This window comes from Oscarella lobularis, chromosome 2 (genome assembly GCF_947507565.1).
Source record: "Oscarella lobularis chromosome 2, ooOscLobu1.1, whole genome shotgun sequence".
Classification (NCBI taxonomy): domain Eukaryota; kingdom Metazoa; phylum Porifera; class Homoscleromorpha; order Homosclerophorida; family Oscarellidae; genus Oscarella; species Oscarella lobularis.
The window spans coordinates 584,967-603,590 of NC_089176.1; the positions used below are offsets into that span (position 1 = coordinate 584,967).

The window sequence follows — 18,624 nt, forward strand, 5'->3', positions numbered from 1 at the left end:
TCTGTATTCGTTCAATAATGGAAGACTGTTTGTTTGATTAAGGTAATATTTTTGACTTAGAAAGACTTTCTTATCAATACGGAAAAACGTTATGCTGACGTCAAAAAAGTGTGATTAATGAGCAAAGGCAAAACAGAACAGCAAACCATTCAGTAATGTATGAATCGAGGCTACCCCTGAGCTGTAGTTTTTAGCATGTAGCACAGCAAGATTATTACGAGAGCTGGTCGTACTCTCTTGCTGTGTTACTCCAGCTAATCGTTCCACCATGTGTGGCGTTGGATGTACTTCCGTCTAGAAGGCGTTGGCGCTTAGGCCGCCACCTCTTGACTTTCATTATTACCGCCACAACGAGAACGATTCCCACGATTGATCCTATGACGATGCCAGCGATCATTCCAGCACGAGAATCTCCGGTTTTTGACTGCTGCTGTCCACCACCACCGTCATTCTACTCATGTTAAAAATAAAAACCTGAGTTCAATCGCCTAAAATTTAGTACCTTAGCTATGAAAGAGTCTGAAACATTTTTATTTGTTTTCGAGGAAGGTTTGTCGACCACTTCAGTGGAAAATTCAATTTTTTCACTTAGTCCATAACCTCCCGTGACAGTATCTTCTACTCTTATCCTAAAGTAAGAGCCACCAGCTTTAGATTTAGGCGGAGCAACAGGGTGCTGCCACGTAATAAGATTATCGCCGTAGACCAAGTCTAACAAATAAATAAATGAATTAATGAATAAAACGAATTATAATTTATCTATACTATACCTTTAGTGTCTACAGTGTGCAAAAGAGTGTACGGTTCTTCTGACGCCACAACTTGAACACCCGAGTTCTTAGTATCTGATAGACCAGATACCCCAATAGCTGCTGGTTTCTTCGCGCTAAACGTCGGATCAGCGACAACACAAATCTTCGCAACTGAAAAATGAGAACAAATAGGGTGAAAATTAATTAATAAAGAACATTGACTGTATGTAGTTTACCCGTGACATTTTGACTCAAACCCGATGCTCCTGTGTACCCCTCGTCTTCGACGAACGCCGTGCAAACGTCGCCGGCTTGAATTGGCGTTGCCGACTCCCTGCCAACATTCCACGTGACTGTCGAGGAGAGAAAATTCTTGCGAGTGAAGCAATGTCGGCAGATTTCGCTTTTACCTTTGCCTTGCGTTTTAGGAACATTCCTAGCAATGACCCACTTCCCAGATGTGCACACCAAACCGACTCTGACAAACTTTAGGTAGACTAAATTGTCTTCAGCCTAACACCCACCGTTTAAAAATCTATAGACTTTAAAAATACTATTTCTTACAGTGTAAGTGATAGTGTAATCCTGATTCACGTAGACGGTTGACGACTTGGCGACGATGTTAACCGTAATAGCACCATCTGTACCAAGTAGAATATTTTCACCCAAAAATTTTAGAACTCTTTTTACTTACGTCTGAATCGAAATCTAGTGTCACTGCACGATGACAAATAGCTGGGCTTTCCTGATTGGGCTCGAAGGCGGAATAAGCCGCCAGATGTGCCTTTGATAACCTTAGGCAGGCTCCAAGTTGCATGCGGAAAGCCGGTGATGTTGTCTAAAGACATTAACGTAATTAGTCTCAATAGTTTAGCTACTTTACAAAAAAATTTTCTGTACTCGTCAAATTATAAATGACATTTTCGCATTTTTCGTCCATCAGATAGTACTGAAGCGGAACTGGCTTGACGTAGTCCGGTTCTACTTTGACGAAGACGCTCGTGTTCGTTCCAAACGTCACAACATTGGGCGTCACAATGCATAGATCAGCGTCTAGACAACAAAGAAAACAAAACGTCATTTGGTACCATAAAAACGTAAATATCTAATTTACGAGTTATAGTAAAAACGTTGCTTTTTCCTTGAGCTCCCGTTTGCGGGTCGTTTAGAAAGAGATAATATTCACCCGGGCTTGGATGATGTCCCTGTCCGACCCACCAGTTCAGTTGCTTGTCTTTAGCTAAGAAAACTATAGTGAGATATCAAGACAATGTCTTCTCAAAAACTCACCAACTACGTTCGGAAATAATCTTCCGTAGAACGTTCCATTCTTGTAATACAAGTCCACGTCCAACTAAAAGAAAAATTGATTACTGAAACAAACTCTGGCAGCCAGAGCCGTAGTCTTACATTCAACAAGAGCGTCAACGATGAGTCGTAGTCCCAAGCCAGTGCAGCTTCCGTACCGTAGTAAACAATGGGCGGGTCAATAAGTTTTCCAGAGTCGTCAACCGGAATTGTGGCATCGATGACACCGCCTTAATTAAGTGAATCAATAACTAAATACTGTAGTGCAACGAAACGCCGACTTACGAACGAACTCAACTTCGTCAGAGTATCCAACAAAAGGAGTGCATCCGGACATGGTCCAAGAGGCTCTGATTCGATACTTGACTCCAAACGCAGCCCCCTTAGGCAACGTCTTCAAAGGAATGAGAACGTGACCGGAACTCGAAGTACTTTGCACTACGTAAAACGAGTCACGACGATTATTTATTGTTTTGAAAACGTACCGAGTGTTGTAACCACGCAGTCTTTTGAATCGATCAAGTCGAGTCGGACCGTTGTAGCAGGATTGTTTGCTGGACTTTTGCTAACCGTCACGGAAACCGTTGATCCAACAAGAAAAGTTGAAGTAGTAGAAATGCCAAAAGATGCCCCTAAATGCCGATTCATTAAAAATTGTTAGTTCATTGACGGCGGACTTACGTGTAACTGTAAGTTGCGCCGAATCCAACGCCTCTCCAACGAAATTGTCAGCCGAGCACGTGTACATTCCCTGATCGGTGACGTTGGCGTGGGGAATTCTGAGCGTAGACTCTCTTCTATCTGCACTGTAAGTGAAATTCTTTCGCGATCCTGTATCGACGTCTTTGCCGTCGTGAGTCCAACTGATTGTCGGACTTGGCCAGCCCGTCACAGTGCACAAAAACGAAGCGGGACACCCCGCCCAAACACTCTCATTGCGAGGCTCCACCGACGCAGTAGGAGGTACTATAAAAAAAAGAAACTCTTCATAAACGTTTCAGGATAAATGAATTTCTCTCACCGCATCCCTGATATCCAGTCAGGTCTATCTTCGAAAATCCCTTGCAACGACACTGCATCGCATACTTCACGTAATAAACACAGGCACGTTTCGCCTTGCTGTCGTCGTCCGGCTCCATGCAAACGTCTATGTAACACTCGCGACTCACAGGCGTGGGATCGACGTAGAAGACGCTGGACGAATCCGCATTGCACTGGTACATCGCGCCGCGTCGAAAAACGTCGCAGTAGAGAGACGTATCGTGGTAGGGCGTCTTGCACGCCGTCGGCGTCGACGGCCCCGCGCACGTCGCCGAGTGACTCGGAAGTTGATAGGACTCGGTGAACCTCTGCACGGTCTGATCATTTAAGGGATTACTTATCCACGGCAATGTCGTCCCGTCGATGAGAGTGAAATCGTCGCTCTTGTCGCCGTCCCATTTTCCGCACAGTCCCAGAATCTGATTCTTGACGGAGCTTCCCACTAGAACTTGGATGTTGTACTGCCCTGTCCAGCGTACGGCAAAACTGCCGTGATTGTAGTCACAATGGCATGTCGTCGTCAAAACGTGACCGTCGCTCTGAACGATCACGCGCGCGTCTTCGATCAACTCGGGCAGATTACCGGTCACGTCGTTGCCGTTAATCGTGACCCCGCCGTGCAACGCGTCCATTCTAATAACCGTCGGCGTCACCGCGCCATTCGTATCGTTTGCCGCCTTGACGCCAGCCGCCGACGTGGGACACGGAAAAACGTTGATGATCGCCCCCGAAACGCACGACCTGTCGCCGGCGCACTTCACCGTTTCAATTTGTATATTGAATCGCGGATATTTCAGACTGCGCACGTTGTCGTAGACGGCGTAGTAAACGCAGGCGCCGTAAAACGAGTAGAGCGAGCCGTCGAACGTCGTCGCGTGGGGATCTCCCGTCATCGTGCACGTTCCGTACGACGGCTGAGGCGGCGTCGACGGCGCCGACGTATTCACGACCAATAGAGTCTGAAACGAGGACGTGTATGATGGGAGAAGATCTTGACGATTCATCATTGTTAGAGCGTCGGCGTAGCCTACGAGACAACAATATCGCATTATTTATTATTTATTATATTTTAATTGCCTTCGAATGGGCAGTGACGTTCATTGCATTTTGTCGTCGTCAGTCGCGTGTCCGGTCCCGCGCACTTTCGGCCGCCCGAACTCGGTGCCGGATTCGTGCAGTTTCGTTTTTCGAGGATAACGCCGCCGGTTCCGCATGATTTCGAGCAGTAGGACGTCGCTTTCCACGCACTCCAACCGTCGTTGACAGGCGCTGAAGAAAAAAAAGATAGATGCAACGTTAGAACAGGAAAATGTTTCGACATCATGAAGCAAGCAAGGAACGCGAGAGCATTTCGCCTTTTCTACATCGTATTGCTTTCGTACCTCGTTTGGATCTTTTGTGGCTTGGAGAGGCTGCAGCGAAGGCGCACAGGCTGAGCAAAAGCAGGAACCGCATCTTTCAGTCTGTTCTGTCAATGACCGATTGGTTTCTGTGCAAGGAGAGTTTATATAGGTGCGATTCACATGATCTAAGCACCTGTAGATTGGCCAATGAGAGAGTGGGGATTCGTAGGGGGAAAAACCCCCTCCCCAAAAGACATAATCGGTCAGGTGCCTTGCTCGTGAGGCACATGACAATGATGCAAGACCAATTCTGGGGACTGCTCTTAGGCTTTATGGCACTAGGAGAATTTTATCCGTCTTGCAGCTTAGACTCGAAACCCCACTGATTGGTGACGAATTTGCTGCTTCTCTGTCTTGTTTCGCTGCTGTTTCCTTGTTTACTCCCACGAAAAGGTCGTCAACTCGTGAGCTGACGTAATCTCGTAGGCGTGCACTTTCGATATGGCCTACGCTATGAACTGAGGTCCGTAGATCGTTTTCTTGACAGTGAAAGCTAGTCTCGCGTGGCCGTGGCCAGATCTCTCTCCAGTGGTGGTTAATATCACCACTGGAGTTAATTCCCCGAACACCAGGGCGCGCGGGGGCTTCGCCCGCGCGCGCCCTGGTGGGACGGGCTCTCAAACCACGGATTCTAGAGAGAATCTCTCTAGAATCCGTGCTCAAACGTGATCGGGCAAAATCTCAAAGTGTGTCTTTCTGTCTGTCTGTCTGTCTGTCTGTCTGTCTGTCTGTCTGTCTGTCTGTCTGTCTGTCGGTATACCCTGACGTCACAATCGCACTTAGGCTAACAACGGGCCATCATTATCTAGTTAAATCATTATCTAGTATCCCTGGTTGAATGCCCAAATTAGACTATTTGCGTCTATCCGGAGCATATCAAGGTCACGTTGAACTCTACTACAGAGGATCATGGGGTGGCATTTGCTGCAGTTCTTGGAACAAAATAGCTGCCAATGTAGTGTGCAAAACGCTGGGATTTCCCCGAGCATTGGATACAATAAACGCTCAGCAATTCGACCCAGTGGCTGTACTTTGTAAAGTCGCTGACGCAAGCATTTCCTCCTGCTCAGATGACGGCTGGAGAAATGGTTTGTGCGACCCTAGCAGCGTTGCTGGTGTAGTGTGTGGTGAGTTCAAGCCGCTCACTCTTCAAAAACACTCCGTTAGAAAAGAAACCGTAGACTAAATACCTACTGTACCTTTCCAAACTTTCAGCATAGATGTAATAGAAGTGCTTTCAGCTGCTGGATGCCGCGCGCGTTAGAGCACGATGGAAGTCTCTGCGAGGTTGGAGCAGCAGTAAGCTTGAGGGTACAGTTAGCCCCTCAATATAGTTGTAGTTTATAGGCTAGTACCTTGAAGGATCAAGTTGCTCTGGTTGCTGGCGGAGCTGGTGTCGTGGGAGCAGGTGCATAGTTTCCTGAAGCTGGGAGCTGCATAGTACCTTCAAGATCGCAGCAAAAATTAGACGATCTCATCGCTACAGTTCCGGAAAGTAGGCTAATTTCTCCACGATCTAAACATATCACTTCTACTGTATCTTTATTTCAGGTGATAGGCCGAGACTACTTACTCTTGTAGCTTCAGCTGGATCTCCGGAAGGAGTGGAAAAAATTGTGAAATTTCTGGATGATAATGAGCTGAAAGTGAATCCAGTTCGTTGGGGACACTGGTTTAAAGGGCAGACGATTGGTCAACCTGTTTCCGAATGGGACAAAATGCGTAAGAGATAAAGCTAAGAGACCATACCTTGTGGTAGTTAAGTCCTTTCACCAATCCACTCCACTCTAAAGAATCTAGAGAAGCCGTTAGTTGCGCTCTTGATTTACAGTAATTTTTAATGACAAACTGCTCTTTTAGTTGGAGATGGCGCTAGGTCGCACTTTGTTTTCACCACTCAAATTCTGCCAAAAATTGCCGACACCAAAAATGCGACGTTTACCTACGTGACGGGAAGGCTTGGTGAAGGCATGAGAATGCCGAACGTCGGATTGATGTGCATCGACTATACGTGCATCTATGGCTTGATTATGGTCGCCCAAGAAGAGATGAAGGAGAAGCCTATTCGCATCAACGAGTTTCGTCTCGGTCTCTACGTCACAAGAGAAAAACAGGAATTGGCCGACGAATGTGGCATGGTTTTGGCTGGATTGGCTACTACAAAAGGGCTGGCCGTCAAAGAGAAATTGGTGCGTATTGCCAAGGAGGAAGACCTCGCCACGTGGCATCAAAAACTGCACTAGTTTTGTATTATGCTTGCCTAGCATGATTTGTGCATTCTTCTTTCTTTCTTTGAGCGCGTACTGAATGTTCATATAGTCTGAAAAAGAGAATACCTGTGACCATCTAGAAGCGAAGAGATCTACTATTTTCCTCTATCTCTATTCGTTCAATAAAGGAAGACTGTTTGTTTGATTAAGGTAATATTTTTGACTTAGAAAGACTTTCGTATAAATACGGAAAAACGTTGTGCTGACGTCAAAAAAGTGTGATAAATGAGCAAAGGCAAAACAGAGCATTCAGTAATGTACAGTATGAATCGAGGCTACCCCTGAGCTGTTTTTAGCATGTAGCACAGCAAGAGAGCTGGTCGTACTCTCTTGCTAGCTAATCGTTTCACCGTGTGTGGCGTTGGATGTACTTTCGTCTAGAAGGCGTTGGCCCTTAGGCCGCCGCCTCTTGACTTTCATTATTACCGCCACAACGAGAACGATTCCCACGATTGATCCTATGACGACGCCAGCGATCATTCCAGCACGAGAATCTCCGGTTTTTGACTGCTGCTGTCCACCACCACCATCATTCTACTCATGTTAAAAATAGAACCTGAGTTCAATCGCCTAAAATTTAATACCTTAACTATGAAAGAGTCTGAAACATTTTTATTTGTTTTCGAGGAAAGTTTGTCGACCACTTCAGTGGAAAATTCAATTTTTTCACTTAGTCCATAACCTCCCGTGACAGTATCTTCTACTCTTATCCTAAAGTAAGAGCCACCAGCTTTAGATTTAGGCGGAGCAACAGGGTGCTGCCACGTAATAAGATTATCGCCGTAGACCAAGTCTAACAAATAAATAAATGAATTAATGAATAAAATGAATTATAATTTATCTATACTATACCTTTAGTGTCTACAGTGTGCAAAAGAGTGTACGGTTCTTCTGACGCCACAATTTGAACACTCGAGTTCTTAGTATCTGATAGACCAGATACCCCAATAGCTGCTGGTTTCTTCGCGCTAAACGTCGGATCAGCGACAACACAAATCTTCGCAACTGAAAAATGAGAACAAATAGGGTGAAAATTAATTAATAAAGAACATTGACTATATGTAGTTTACCCGTGACATTTTGACTCAAACCCGATGCTCCTGTGTACCCCTCGTCTTCGACGAACGCCGTGCAAACGTCGCCGGCTTCAATTGGCGTTGCCGACTCCTTGCCAACATTCCACGTGACTGTCGAGGAGAAAGAAAATTCTTGCGAGTGAAGCAATGTCGGCAGATTTCGCTTTTACCTTTGCCTTGCGCTTTAGGAACATTCCTAGCAATGACCCACTTCCCAGATGTGCACACCAAACCGACTCTGACAAACTTTAGGTAGACTAAATTGTCTTCAGCCTAACACCCACCGTTTAAAAATCTATAGACTTTAAAAATACTATTTCTTACAATGTAAGTGATAGTGTAATCCTGATTCACGCAGACGGCTGACGACTTGGCGACGATGTTAACCGTAATAGCACCATCTGTACCAAGTAGAATATTTTCACCCAAAAAATGTTAGAACTCTTTTACTTACGTCTGAATCGAAATCTAGTGTCACTGCACGATGACAAATAGCTGGGCTTTCCTGATTGGGCTCGAAGGCGGAATAAGCCGCCAGATGTGCCTTTGATAGCCTTAGGCAGGCTCCAAGTTGCATGCAGAAAGCCGGTGATATTGTCTAAAGACATTAACGTAATTAGTCTCAATAGTTTAGCTACTTTACGAAAAAATTTTCTGTACTCGTCAAATTATAAATGACATTTTCGCATTTTTCGTCCATCAGATAGTACTGAAGCGGAACTGGCTTGACGTAGTCCGGTTCTACTTTGACAAAGACGCTCGTGTTCGTTCCAAACGTCACAGCATCGGGCGTCACAATGGATAGATCAGCGTCTAGACAACAAAGAAAACAAACGTCATTTGGCACCAAATCTTTAGATAAAAAAGTAAATATCTAATTTACGGGTTATAGTAAAAACGTTGCTTTTTCCTTGAGCTCCCGTTTGCGGGTCGTTTAGAAAGAGATAATATTCACCCGGGCTTGGATGATGTCCCTGTCCGACCCACCAGTTCAGTTGCTTGTCTTTAGCTAAGAAAACTATAGTGAGATATCAAGACAATGTCTTCTCAAAAACTCACCAACTACGTTCGGAAATAATCTTCCGTAAAACGTTCCATTCTTGTAATACAAGTCCACGTCCAACTAAAAGAAAAATTGATTACTGAAACGAACTCTGGCAGCCAGAGCCGTAGTCTTACATTCAACGAGAGCGTCAACGATGAGTCGTAGTCCCAAGCCAGTGCAGCTTCCGTACCGTAGTAAACAATGAGCGGGTCAATAAGTTTAACCGGAATTGTGACATCGATGACACCGCCTTAATTAAATCGAATAAGTGAATCAATAACTAAATAGTGCACGAAACGCCGACTTACGAACGAACTCAACTTCGTCAGAGTATCCAACAAAAGGAGTGCATCCGGACATGGTCCAAGAGGCTCTGATTCGATACTTGACTCCAAACGCAGCCCCCTTAGGCAACGTCTTCAAAGGAATGAGAACGTGACCGGAACTCGAAGTACTTTGCACTACGTAAAACGAGTCACGACGATTATTTATTGTTTTGAAAACGTACCGAGTGTTGTAACCACGCAGTCTTTTGAATCGATCAAGTCGAGTCGGACCGTTGTAGCAGGATTGTTTGCTGGACTTTTGCTAACTGCCACGGAAACCTTTGATCCAACAAGAAAAGTTGAAGTAGTAGAAACGCCAAAAGATGCCCCTAAATGCCGATTCATTAAAAATTGTTAGTTCATTGACGGCGGACTTACGTGTAACTGTAAGTTGCACCGAGTCCGGCGCCTCTCCGACGAAATTGTCAGCCGAGTACGTGTACGTTCCCTGATCGGTGACGTAGGCGTGGGGAATTCTGAGCGTAGACTCTCTTCTATCTGCACTGTAAGTGAAATTCTTTCGCGATCCTGTATCGACGTCTTTGCCGTCGTGAGTCCACTGGATCGTCGGAATTGGCCAGCCCGTCACAGTGCACTTAAACGAAGCGGGGCATCCCGCCCAAACACTCTCAGAGTGAGGCGTCACAGACACGTTAGGGGGTACTATACGAAAAAAAGAACTCTTCATAAATACGTGTCAGAAAAAAATAGATTTTTTCTCACCGCATCCCTGATATCCAGTCAGGTCTATCTTCGAAAATCCCTTGGAACGACACTGCGTCGCATACTTCACGTAATAAACACAGGCACGTTTCGCCTTGCTGTCGTCGTCCGGCTCCATGCAAACGTCTACGTAACACTCGCGACTCACAGGCGTGGGATCGACGTAGAAGAAGCTGGACGAATCCGCATTGCACTGGTACATCGCGCCGCGTCGAAAAACGTCGCAGTAGCGAGAAGTATCGTGGTAGGGCGTCTTGCACGCCGTCAGCGTCGACGGCCCCGCGCACGTCGCCGAGTGACTCGGAAGTTGATAGGACTCGGTGAACATCAGCACGGTCTGATCATTTGAGGGATTATCTATCCACGGCAATGTCGTCCCGTTGATGAGAGTGAAATCGTCGCTCTTGTCGTCGTTCCATTTTCCGCACAGTCCCACAGTCTGATTCTTGACGGAGCTTCCCGCTAGAATTTCGATGTTGTACGGCCCGCGTATGGCGAAACTGTAGTCGCAGTGGCACGTCGTCGTAATAACGTGACCATCGCTCTGAACGATCACTCGCGCGTCTTCGATCAACTCGGGCAGATTACCGGTCACGTCGTTGCCGTTAATCGTGACCCCGCCGTGCAACGCGTCCATTTTAATAACCGTCGGCGTCACCGCGCCATTCGTACCGTTCGCACACGGAAAAACGTTGATGATCGTCCCCGAAATGCACGACCTGTCGTCGCCGCACTTCACCGTTTCAATTTGTATATTGAATCGCGGATATTTCAGACTGCGCACGTTGTCGTAGACGGCGTAGTAAATGCAGGCGCCGTAGAACGAGTAGTGCGAGTCGTCGAACGTCATCACGTGTGGATCTCCCGTCATCGTGCACGTTCCGTACGACGGCTGAGGCGCCGACGTATTCACGACCAATAGAGTCTGAAACGAGGACGTGTACGATGGGAGAAGATCTTGACGATTCATCATTGCTAGAGCGTCGGCGTAACCTACGAGACAACAATATCGCATTATTTATTATTTATTATTTATTATATTTTATTTGCCTTCGAATGGGCAGTGACGTTCGTTGCATTTCGTCGTCGTCGGACGCGTGTCCGGTCCCGCGCACTTTCGGCCGCCCGAACTCGGTGCCGGATTCGTGCAGTTTCGTTTTTCGAGGATAACGCCGCCGGTTCCGCACGATTTCGAGCAGTAGGGCGTCGCTTTCCACGCGCTCCAACCGCCGTCGACAGGCGCTGAAGAAAAAAAAGATAGATGCAACGTTAGAACAGGAAAATGTTTCGACATCATGAAAGCAAGCAAGGAACGCGAGAGCATTTCGCCTTCTCTACATCGTATTGCTCTCGTACCTCGTTTGGATCTTTTGTGACTTGGAGAGGCTGCAGCGAAGGCGCACAGGCTGAGCAAAAGCAGGAACCGCATCTTTCAGTCTGTTCTGTAATGGCCGATTGGTTTCTGTGCACGGATCTAAGCACCTGTAGATTGGCCAATGAGAAAGTGGGGATTCAGGAGAAACTCCGGTTCCCCAGAAAGGAAGTTGAATAATTAGGTTAAGTTCTTTTCATTCCGTATTACTGAATTACAGAGGGTAGAAGGTTCGCGGACGTAGGTAAATGCTTGTGTCCGGTGTCTGGGTATATAGAGGCAAATATTCCTAACAACAGGAACCGGACACAAGCACAAGCTTACCTGTACAATGTACATCCGCACGAAGCTTGTCCAATTTCTGAGTTTTGCTTCCACCCTCTGTAAATCAGTATACGGAATGAAAAGAAGTTAAATGCAAATCGCTCCTGTCTCTTTGAAGCAGTTGTGCACTGTTGATCTTTTATGCGAGTGGTCTTTTTTGCCGGCGGTATAAAAGATCACCGGTATAAAAGATCACCGGGCAACCGTACTCGCTAGGAAAACCTAAGCGTAGGAATGGTAAGCAGCTAGCTAGAAGCGCCAGTGCCGCCGGACAGCATAAAAAGGCAAAAAATTATGAGAGACATGCGACGTCATCTCTACGTAGCTCTACGTAACGATGACGTCATGATCTCTTTTGCTGGTGATCTTTTATGCAGGTCTCACACACGTGCTGTCCCCCGAGTGCTGTGGCGCTGGTGACCACAAGGCGAGCGAGTGCGCGCTGCGTGTGGTCGAACCCGCCGCGGCGACTAAAACCGGCGCTAGACGTGGGCCCACGGCGAATCGTGACTTCCGGATTGGGTACGGCGGCGCAGCGAGCAAGCGACCACGCGTGCGCCGCAACTTGCCATCGGCACGTGAGCACCCGGCGGTAGGTGGTAAAAATAATCCATTAGACCGTAGCCTATTAGGTTCTTCATAGCTGTACATACAAGTAGACTAGGTCTAATGGATTATTTTTACCACCGGCGCGACATGCACATGCCGCGACGCGCGGCTTCCGACGTACGTCAGAGCAGCTTGAAAAACATCTGCCCTCTTCCTGATTAGATTTCACAATTTTCATTATTCTGTTATCTTATCGTAATCGCTCGCTCTGAAAACGCTAGAGCGTCAAAGTTCTTCCGCAGTCTGTCACGATCTCTCAAAGGACTCGCCGCGCGACCCAAATGATGAAGTCCTCTTTTTTTCTGCTCTTGACCACAGTTTTCAGTGCGTACACTAGTCAAATGTCTTCACGAGTTGATATAGTAGCCACTCGCTTCTATAGACCTTGGGCTTTGTCGAACTGTTTCCTCCTCATCCCATGGAGGTCCTGTCACGTTTTGCTTTCTTGTTGTTAGACAGACAGTAAGTGGCTCTAATTTCTAGGCCTTGTAAGGTTGTCGTCGCCTGAACACGGCCGAGGGTTCGTCCAAGTTTTCCACAACGGATCGTGGGGATACGTCTGCAGCAGGCAATGGAACATGATGAACGCAAATGTCGTTTGCCGAGAACTAGGCTTTCCAAAAGCTCACAAAACATCCCAAGCACTCGCTCTCGACCAGTTGGTTTGGCTCGACGAAGTGACGTGCAGAGACTCGGACAAAAGCCTCTTGACGTGCCCTTCCAAGGGTTGGGCAAAGCACTTCTGTCAAGCTGTGGTGCTCGTAGAATGTGGTAAGCCTAGGCTTCGGCGTTGCTAAACGCTCGCAGGGGAGGCAACCTCGTGGAATGGTATAGGTAGGGAATCTGTTTTGAAAGTCTAGTGCGCCCGCGCTTGATCCGCAGTTGCGTGACCGTAGTAACCGTTATGGTGACCACTGCTAATTAAACTGCAGTTTGAACCTGACGAGAAACTTTCAAAAAGAGAGAAGAGCCCATGAGTCAATACTAGACAGTACTTCCTAAAGGAAATACATTAGAGTGCACATACATGTGCATGATGAAAACGATTTCTAATGCAATTGACCACTTTCCATCCTTCCGCACCCACACACAGTATGGTTTGCTCTGATGTAGTTCCAATTCGATTATCCGGAGGATGGGGTCCCATGGCCGGGCGAGTTGAAGTATTCTTCAACAGCGAATGGATGACCGTGTGCAAAACGTCGTGGAGCATACGAAGTTCAGAAATTTCTTGTAATCTTTTGGGCTATCAGAGAGCCATTGCAACCGGTCATTTGGGACCCGGAAATGGAACAATTTGGAGGTTTCGCGAGCATAATTTCCAATAGCTAATCTGATAACCACTAACAATATAGAAATGAACAGAACTGCAGTCACTTGGATGACGTTGGAATTGTGTGCGGAAGTAAGTAATTGACCTTTTTTTTATATAAATTGCTTATTGGGTGCCCAAATTAGACTATTTGCGTCTATCCGGAGCATATCAAGGTCAAGTTGAACTCTACTACAGGGGATCGTGGGGTGGCATTTGCTGCAGTTCTTGGAACAAAATAGCTGCCAATGTAGTGTGCAAAACGCTGGGATTTCCCCGAGCATTGGATACAATAAACGCTCAGTCAGATAGCAGTTCGACCCAGTGGCTAGACAATGTACTTTGTAAAGTCGCTGACGCAAGCATTTCCTCCTGCTCTGATGACGGCTGGAGAAATGGTTCGTGCGACCCTAGCAGCGTTGCTGGTGTAGTGTGTGGTGAGTTCAAGCCGCTCACTCTTCAAAAACAACGCGCCCAATTTTTTTTTAGATCGCGTACGATTGAGCGAGGGCTACAAAGGGATCGTCGAAGTGTACTACATGGGAGAATGGGGTGGAATTAGTGCAACCACCTGGGACGATACCGCCGGCAGCGTCATCTGCCGTCAGCTGGGTTTCCCTAAAGCTGTTTCGGTGTCGCTGAGTACGACATTGATACAAGTTTGGATCAGCAAAATCTTTTGTCGTGACACCGACAGAAGCATTTTTTCGTGTCTCTCGCAGTATACTTCGGAAGAGGCCGAAGGCACCGGTCCAATTCTATCTGCCGCCGTTGAATGCAGTATATAAATTTCTAGGTTCTTCTTCTTTATTCGAAATAAGAATCTATAGGTCGCATTCGCTTGTCAGGAGGGTCGGATGAAAGTAACGGACGAGTCGAAATTTTTCACAACGGAGAATGGGGAACAGTCTGCAACAGTTCGTTCGACATGACTGCTGCCGTCATCGTTTGCCGGCAAATGGGCTACCAAAATGCCAGAGTCGTCAGAGATTTCGGACCCGGAATGAGTACGATATTTCTACACGGTTTATCGTGCAGATCTAACGATTCTACCATTTTTGACTGTCCTTCGGATGGTTGGAGCAACGAACGCTGCGCCCAAGACGTCGGAGTTGATTGTGGCAGTAAGTTTATCATAGAAATTATTCTCGTGTGTAAAAAATAATGTACAGACATGGTAAGACTGTCAGGAGGCTCAAATCCAAGCGAAGGACGAGTAGAAGTATACCGCGACGGAGAATGGGGAACAGTGTGCGGAGAAACGAACTGGAATCAAGCGAACGTCGACGTCGTGTGCCGTCAGCTGGGATTTCCCAGAGGACTTGGCGCTCTTAGATTCAATTCTGGCAGTGGTCGAATATGGATGGCTGACGTCGAATGTCGAGACAACGACACCAGCATTTTATCTTGTCCGTTTTCTGGCTGGAACCTGCACAATTGTAAACACGATTCTGACGTTGGAGTTAGATGCGGTAAGATTAAATAAGAAGTTTTATAGATATAGACATTGAGCTATTGTAGATCGATTTCGACTTGCTAGCGGCAAAGGATCGTACGAAGGTCGAGTCGAAATTTTTCTCAACAACGAATGGCACCTTTTGGTATCTTACTTCTCCCCGCGAGCTAAAAAATTGGTTTGCCAGCATCTCGGATTTTCAGCGGTACTCGACACTAACAAAAACTTCCCTCCAAAAGTTGGTGCAAAAACAGTAATAGTGCAGTGCACAGAATCCCACAGAGACATACTATCGTGCGACATGGATATATCGCCTAGTGTGGCCCTCCTAGTTCAACCTATGTTTGGCGTAGAGTGCAGCAGAATAAGATTGGTTGAGGGAGAAGACGACAACGAAGGCGACGTCGAAGTTTTTATTGACGAAAAATGGGTGCCTGTTTGCGGCGACTCGTGGACCATGGCAGATGGGGACTTCATCTGCCAGAGTCTTGGATTCCCTCATGCTTTTAGAACATCCAGTGTCGTAACCGATGAGAGCGGTCTAACCAAGATCGACTGGAAGAACTGCAACGAAACTCAGTCCAACTGCTTATCCAACGTATCAGCGTGTTTGACGAATACCAAGGCTGCCGTTGATTGCCGTTAGGATAAGAATTTTTACTTAAAGAACTACACTGAATTAACGGTGTTTTTTCAGGTCGCGTGAGACTTGATGAGAGCGTAAATGGTTACGATGGGCGAGTCGAAGTTTATTATGACAGTGCTTGGAGGACAATTTGCGGAAATTCCTGGAACATGACAGAGGGTAATGTCGTTTGTCGTCAGCTGGGATTTCCCAATGCTCTATCAATATCCATGCACTCGCCAAGCGAAGAAAGAAGTGCATTAGGAGCTATCAACTGTGAAGACGGCGATAGCACTATATTTGATTGCAGTCTTATGACAGAAAATGATGGCCAATGTAATCAAAATGCTGGAGTCATTTGCAGTAATTTTAATCTTTATAAACCGCTTGTTTCTTGCATTTATATATCGTTATAGATCCTGTGAGATTGCAGAAAGGACCGTACTCTCACAAAGGTCGAATAGAGATCTACCACGGCGGAAAGTGGAACCGAATTTCAAGTATTTCGTGGACACTGTCGGACGCCGACGCCGTCTGTCAACATTTAGGCTTTCCCAGTGCTAACAAAGTCCTAAAGTTTAAACGCTCATCAAAATTACTACCTCTAATCAACGCGACGTCGTGCCGCAGCCGAAACAGCAAAAAGTTCACTTGTTTGTTCAGCGCTTTGGCAAAAACAGAATCAGGCGACGAAGAGGCTGGAGTAGCATGCAGTAAGACGTTGGCGAAATAGCTTATATATATATGTTACATATAAAATCTTTGTAGGTCAAATCAGAAGAGTGGAACTACACGCTTCCTCAAAAGTAGAAATTTTTTACGACGACGCTTGGCACGTTGCATGCAACACGTCGTGGAACTTAAAGACAGCTACTTTCGTGTGTCAAAAGTTGGGCTTTGAAGACTTGCACGTGGTGCAGGCAAAAAAGACGCAAGTTGGAATTTACAACGTTTCCTGTAAAGGCGGCAACAATACGAACATGTTGCTATGTCCATTTTCGAGCTGGATAAAGCTCGAAACCTCAGAGGAGCATTTACATGTACATTGTAAGTTGGTGTACGAGAGCATAATTTTGGGTTTTTGTTATAATTACCCCTTGTTCTTTAGCGTCATCTCTGTGGCCTAAAATTGTAGCTCCACTCCTAGTTTCAATATTTGTACTGGCTGTTTGGTTTTTCCTGCGGCAACGTCGTAAAAAACGACAGCGGCGGCTAAGAACTCATTTGACACTTAGTTCGTATCAGCCGCCAAAAATTGAGTCAAAATATTTCGGACATGTTCGCGATAAATGGGAAGTTTCGCCACAGAATTTAGTATTATTGGAAAAACTGGGAGAGGGCTATTTTGGCATTGTGCTAAAAGGTCGAGTGAAGTCAGAACCCTGTTCGTTCAAGTCTGTATATTCCAAGAGGAAAAGTGGGAGATCTCCATATTCCGAGGCTAATAAAAGGGCCGTCGTTGCTTGCAAAATGTTGAAGGGTAGGTAATAAAAAAACCAAAGATGAATTAGCTATAAAGGCCTCTTCTCAGAATGCGGTACATTTCTCGAGCAACGAGAACTGCTCAAGGAGATAGCTCTTATGAAGAAAATTGGCCAGCATAAGCATATCGTCAGTCTTCTGGGATGCATTACCGTGTGCAATCCAGTCTGCCTCATTGTGGAGTACTGTTCCGGCGGCAATTTGCTTGCCTACTTGAGAAAATGTCAATTCGTTGTAAACTTAGTCATGAACTAAATTTTTCTATAGTAACACTTGTCTTCTGGACAGAGTAATGCTAAACAAGAAGAATTCGAAATGAATAAGAACGAGGCAAAAGGGTATATGAGTCAGAAGGATTTTCTGTCCTTTTCATGGCAGATAGCGTCAGGAATGGTAAATGGAAACTGCGTCGCCTACCTAACCTAATCTTATTGGATCTCTGTAAGGAATATCTTGCGGCTAAAGACTTTGTTCATCGTGACCTGGCCAGTCGAAATGTCCTCATCACCGGCGATAAGATGCTAAAGGTCTCTGACTTTGGCCTGACAAGAGCAGTCTACTCTGACGGAATCTACACTCAAAAAAACGCATCGCTTCTTCCAATCCGCTGGATGGCAATCGAAGCCATCAGAAATCACGAGTTTACCGAACTCACTGACGTGTAAGTCGACGATACTTCTACTGTAGTGGATCTGTTTCCGTTGATGAGGATTGTTTAGGTGGTCGTTTGGCGTGACTATGTGGGAAATTTGCACTTTGGGTGAGTAAATCCAATGAATGAGCGAGAGCACTCACGATGTGCGAATTTCTCTGTGATACGTACAGGAGCATTTCCGTACACGGCAGTTCCAACTTCGACACTTCTCGGCGAACTCATAAAGGGACATCGTTTGGAAAAGCCCGAATACTGCACAGATAAACTGTACGCCTTTGGTATCTAAAAAAAACACTTCTATATTCCGCGTGCATCTATCTAGATACGAGCTCATGGAGCAATGCTGGAGAGAAGAATCGGAGAAGCGACCCCCATTTCAGTCTCTCGCTGAACAGCTTTCTACACTACTCGAATACGAGCACCCAGGTAAATACGTAGATCTCGAATGCGCGGTTGAAGAGGACAGAAATCGTGATGATGGCACTTTCGGGATCCAAAATGTAAACGATGAAAGTGTTCCGTTGGGAATTCCGAGGAAAGAACTTGAAATGAAAGCCGAAGTCGTTGCAAACGCAAACGAGTATACTTTTCGTCAAATATCTGATGTGTAAAGGCATATGAGGTGGGGCGCCAAGCCATATTGTGCGCAGGGAGGTCAATAAAAGAGGTGGTTCCCGAAATTGGGGGCCCCCGTTTGTATTTACCTTTAAATCATCGTCGCTCGTCCGCCCCTTTTGTCTGTACGTCCGTCCGTAACATACTAGTACATGTAGAATCAGCGATCGGCGAGAGAAACTCCCCGACGTCAGAGGCTCGATCTCACGCCGGGACTTCCACAAGCGCGC

General features: G+C 46.2%; 4 protein-coding genes and 1 long non-coding RNA gene across 8 annotated transcripts; 2 read left to right on the forward strand and 3 right to left on the reverse strand.

The window, feature by feature from the left end:
- Positions 1 to 28: 28 nt before the first annotated feature.
- LOC136183518 (uncharacterized) lies at positions 29 to 4,956 on the reverse strand. The gene is made up of 18 exons (XM_065970181.1): positions 4,638 to 4,956; positions 4,484 to 4,590; positions 4,179 to 4,370; positions 3,082 to 4,128; positions 2,742 to 3,026; positions 2,546 to 2,692; positions 2,346 to 2,498; positions 2,163 to 2,290; positions 2,043 to 2,106; positions 1,867 to 1,992; positions 1,653 to 1,805; positions 1,447 to 1,590; positions 1,317 to 1,393; positions 1,163 to 1,265; positions 989 to 1,105; positions 771 to 923; positions 503 to 711; positions 29 to 451 (listed from the first exon to the last, which is right to left on the reverse strand). The coding sequence occupies exons 2-18, from the start codon at positions 4,554 to 4,556 to the stop codon at positions 215 to 217; spliced, it is 3,408 nt and encodes a 1,135-aa protein (XP_065826253.1). The 5' UTR covers positions 4,557 to 4,590; positions 4,638 to 4,956; the 3' UTR covers positions 29 to 214.
- On the forward strand, positions 4,733 to 6,856 carry LOC136183530 (uncharacterized). 2 transcript variants are annotated; one of them, XM_065970194.1, is made up of 4 exons: positions 4,733 to 5,803; positions 5,845 to 5,999; positions 6,056 to 6,226; positions 6,365 to 6,856. In XM_065970194.1, exons 3-4 carry the CDS (start codon positions 6,223 to 6,225, stop codon positions 6,745 to 6,747), a joined length of 387 nt encoding a protein of 128 aa, XP_065826266.1. In that variant the 5' UTR covers positions 4,733 to 5,803; positions 5,845 to 5,999; positions 6,056 to 6,222; the 3' UTR covers positions 6,748 to 6,856. The 2 variants fall into 2 exon arrangements, with proteins under 2 accessions (XP_065826266.1, XP_065826268.1); XM_065970196.1 differs by having other exon boundaries at positions 5,852 to 5,999.
- A 54-nt stretch (positions 6,857 to 6,910) lies between these two features.
- On the reverse strand, positions 6,911 to 11,957 carry LOC136183519 (uncharacterized). The gene is made up of 17 exons (XM_065970182.1): positions 11,301 to 11,957; positions 10,995 to 11,186; positions 9,945 to 10,937; positions 9,600 to 9,884; positions 9,404 to 9,550; positions 9,204 to 9,356; positions 9,030 to 9,145; positions 8,910 to 8,973; positions 8,734 to 8,859; positions 8,511 to 8,663; positions 8,305 to 8,448; positions 8,175 to 8,251; positions 8,021 to 8,123; positions 7,845 to 7,961; positions 7,627 to 7,779; positions 7,359 to 7,567; positions 6,911 to 7,308 (listed from the first exon to the last, which is right to left on the reverse strand). The coding sequence occupies exons 1-17, from the start codon at positions 11,371 to 11,373 to the stop codon at positions 7,108 to 7,110; spliced, it is 3,306 nt and encodes a 1,101-aa protein (XP_065826254.1). The 5' UTR covers positions 11,374 to 11,957; the 3' UTR covers positions 6,911 to 7,107.
- Positions 11,546 to 18,478, forward strand: LOC136183517 (uncharacterized). The gene is made up of 20 exons (XM_065970180.1): positions 11,546 to 12,573; positions 12,632 to 12,673; positions 12,733 to 13,020; positions 13,363 to 13,552; positions 13,605 to 13,654; positions 13,708 to 13,998; positions 14,051 to 14,341; positions 14,392 to 14,685; positions 14,734 to 15,033; positions 15,083 to 15,658; positions 15,715 to 16,005; positions 16,059 to 16,355; positions 16,411 to 16,689; positions 16,751 to 17,122; positions 17,174 to 17,358; positions 17,413 to 17,517; positions 17,571 to 17,785; positions 17,844 to 17,884; positions 17,950 to 18,046; positions 18,102 to 18,478. Exons 1-20 carry the CDS (start codon positions 12,531 to 12,533, stop codon positions 18,388 to 18,390), a joined length of 4,536 nt encoding a protein of 1,511 aa, XP_065826252.1. The 5' UTR covers positions 11,546 to 12,530; the 3' UTR covers positions 18,391 to 18,478.
- LOC136183531 (uncharacterized) lies at positions 17,415 to 18,605 on the reverse strand. Of its 3 annotated transcripts, XR_010669185.1 has the most exons (4): positions 18,484 to 18,605; positions 17,920 to 18,379; positions 17,771 to 17,860; positions 17,415 to 17,695 (listed from the first exon to the last, which is right to left on the reverse strand). It is a non-coding gene; the product is annotated as an uncharacterized lncRNA (long non-coding RNA). The 3 variants fall into 3 exon arrangements; XR_010669184.1 differs by having other exon boundaries at positions 17,415 to 17,860; XR_010669186.1 differs by having other exon boundaries at positions 17,415 to 17,860; positions 17,920 to 18,061; positions 18,484 to 18,597.
- Between the last annotated feature and the right edge of the window lie 19 nt (positions 18,606 to 18,624).

What these genes read in the sequence shown, in the direction of transcription:
- LOC136183518 (XM_065970181.1), bottom strand. Translation starts at nt 4,556, where the DNA reads ATGCGGTTCCTGCTTTTGCTCAGCCTGTGCGCCTTCGCTGCAGCCTCT. An exon ending in ACGTCACTGCCCATTCGAAG is followed by an intron (nt 4,129 to 4,178) that starts GCAATTAAAATA and finishes GTTGTCTCGTAG; the next exon opens with GCTACGCCGACGCTCTAACA. An exon ending in GACTGGATATCAGGGATGCG is followed by an intron (nt 3,027 to 3,081) that starts GTGAGAGAAATT and finishes TTTTTTTTATAG; the next exon opens with TACCTCCTACTGCGTCGGTG.
- LOC136183519 (XM_065970182.1), bottom strand. Translation starts at nt 11,373, where the DNA reads ATGCGGTTCCTGCTTTTGCTCAGCCTGTGCGCCTTCGCTGCAGCCTCT. An exon ending in CTGCGTGGTTACAACACTCG is followed by an intron (nt 9,357 to 9,403) that starts GTACGTTTTCAA and finishes CGTTTTACGTAG; the next exon opens with TGCAAAGTACTTCGAGTTCC. An exon ending in TGTCATTTATAATTTGACGA is followed by an intron (nt 8,449 to 8,510) that starts GTACAGAAAATT and finishes TAATGTCTTTAG; the next exon opens with ACAATATCACCGGCTTTCTG.
- LOC136183517 (XM_065970180.1), top strand. Translation starts at nt 12,531, where the DNA reads ATGATGAAGTCCTCTTTTTTTCTGCTCTTGACCACAGTTTTCA. An exon ending in TTCCTCCTCATCCCATGGAG is followed by an intron (nt 12,674 to 12,732) that starts GTCCTGTCACGT and finishes TCTAATTTCTAG; the next exon opens with GCCTTGTAAGGTTGTCGTCG. An exon ending in GGCAGATAGCGTCAGGAATG is followed by an intron (nt 17,518 to 17,570) that starts GTAAATGGAAAC and finishes GATCTCTGTAAG; the next exon opens with GAATATCTTGCGGCTAAAGA.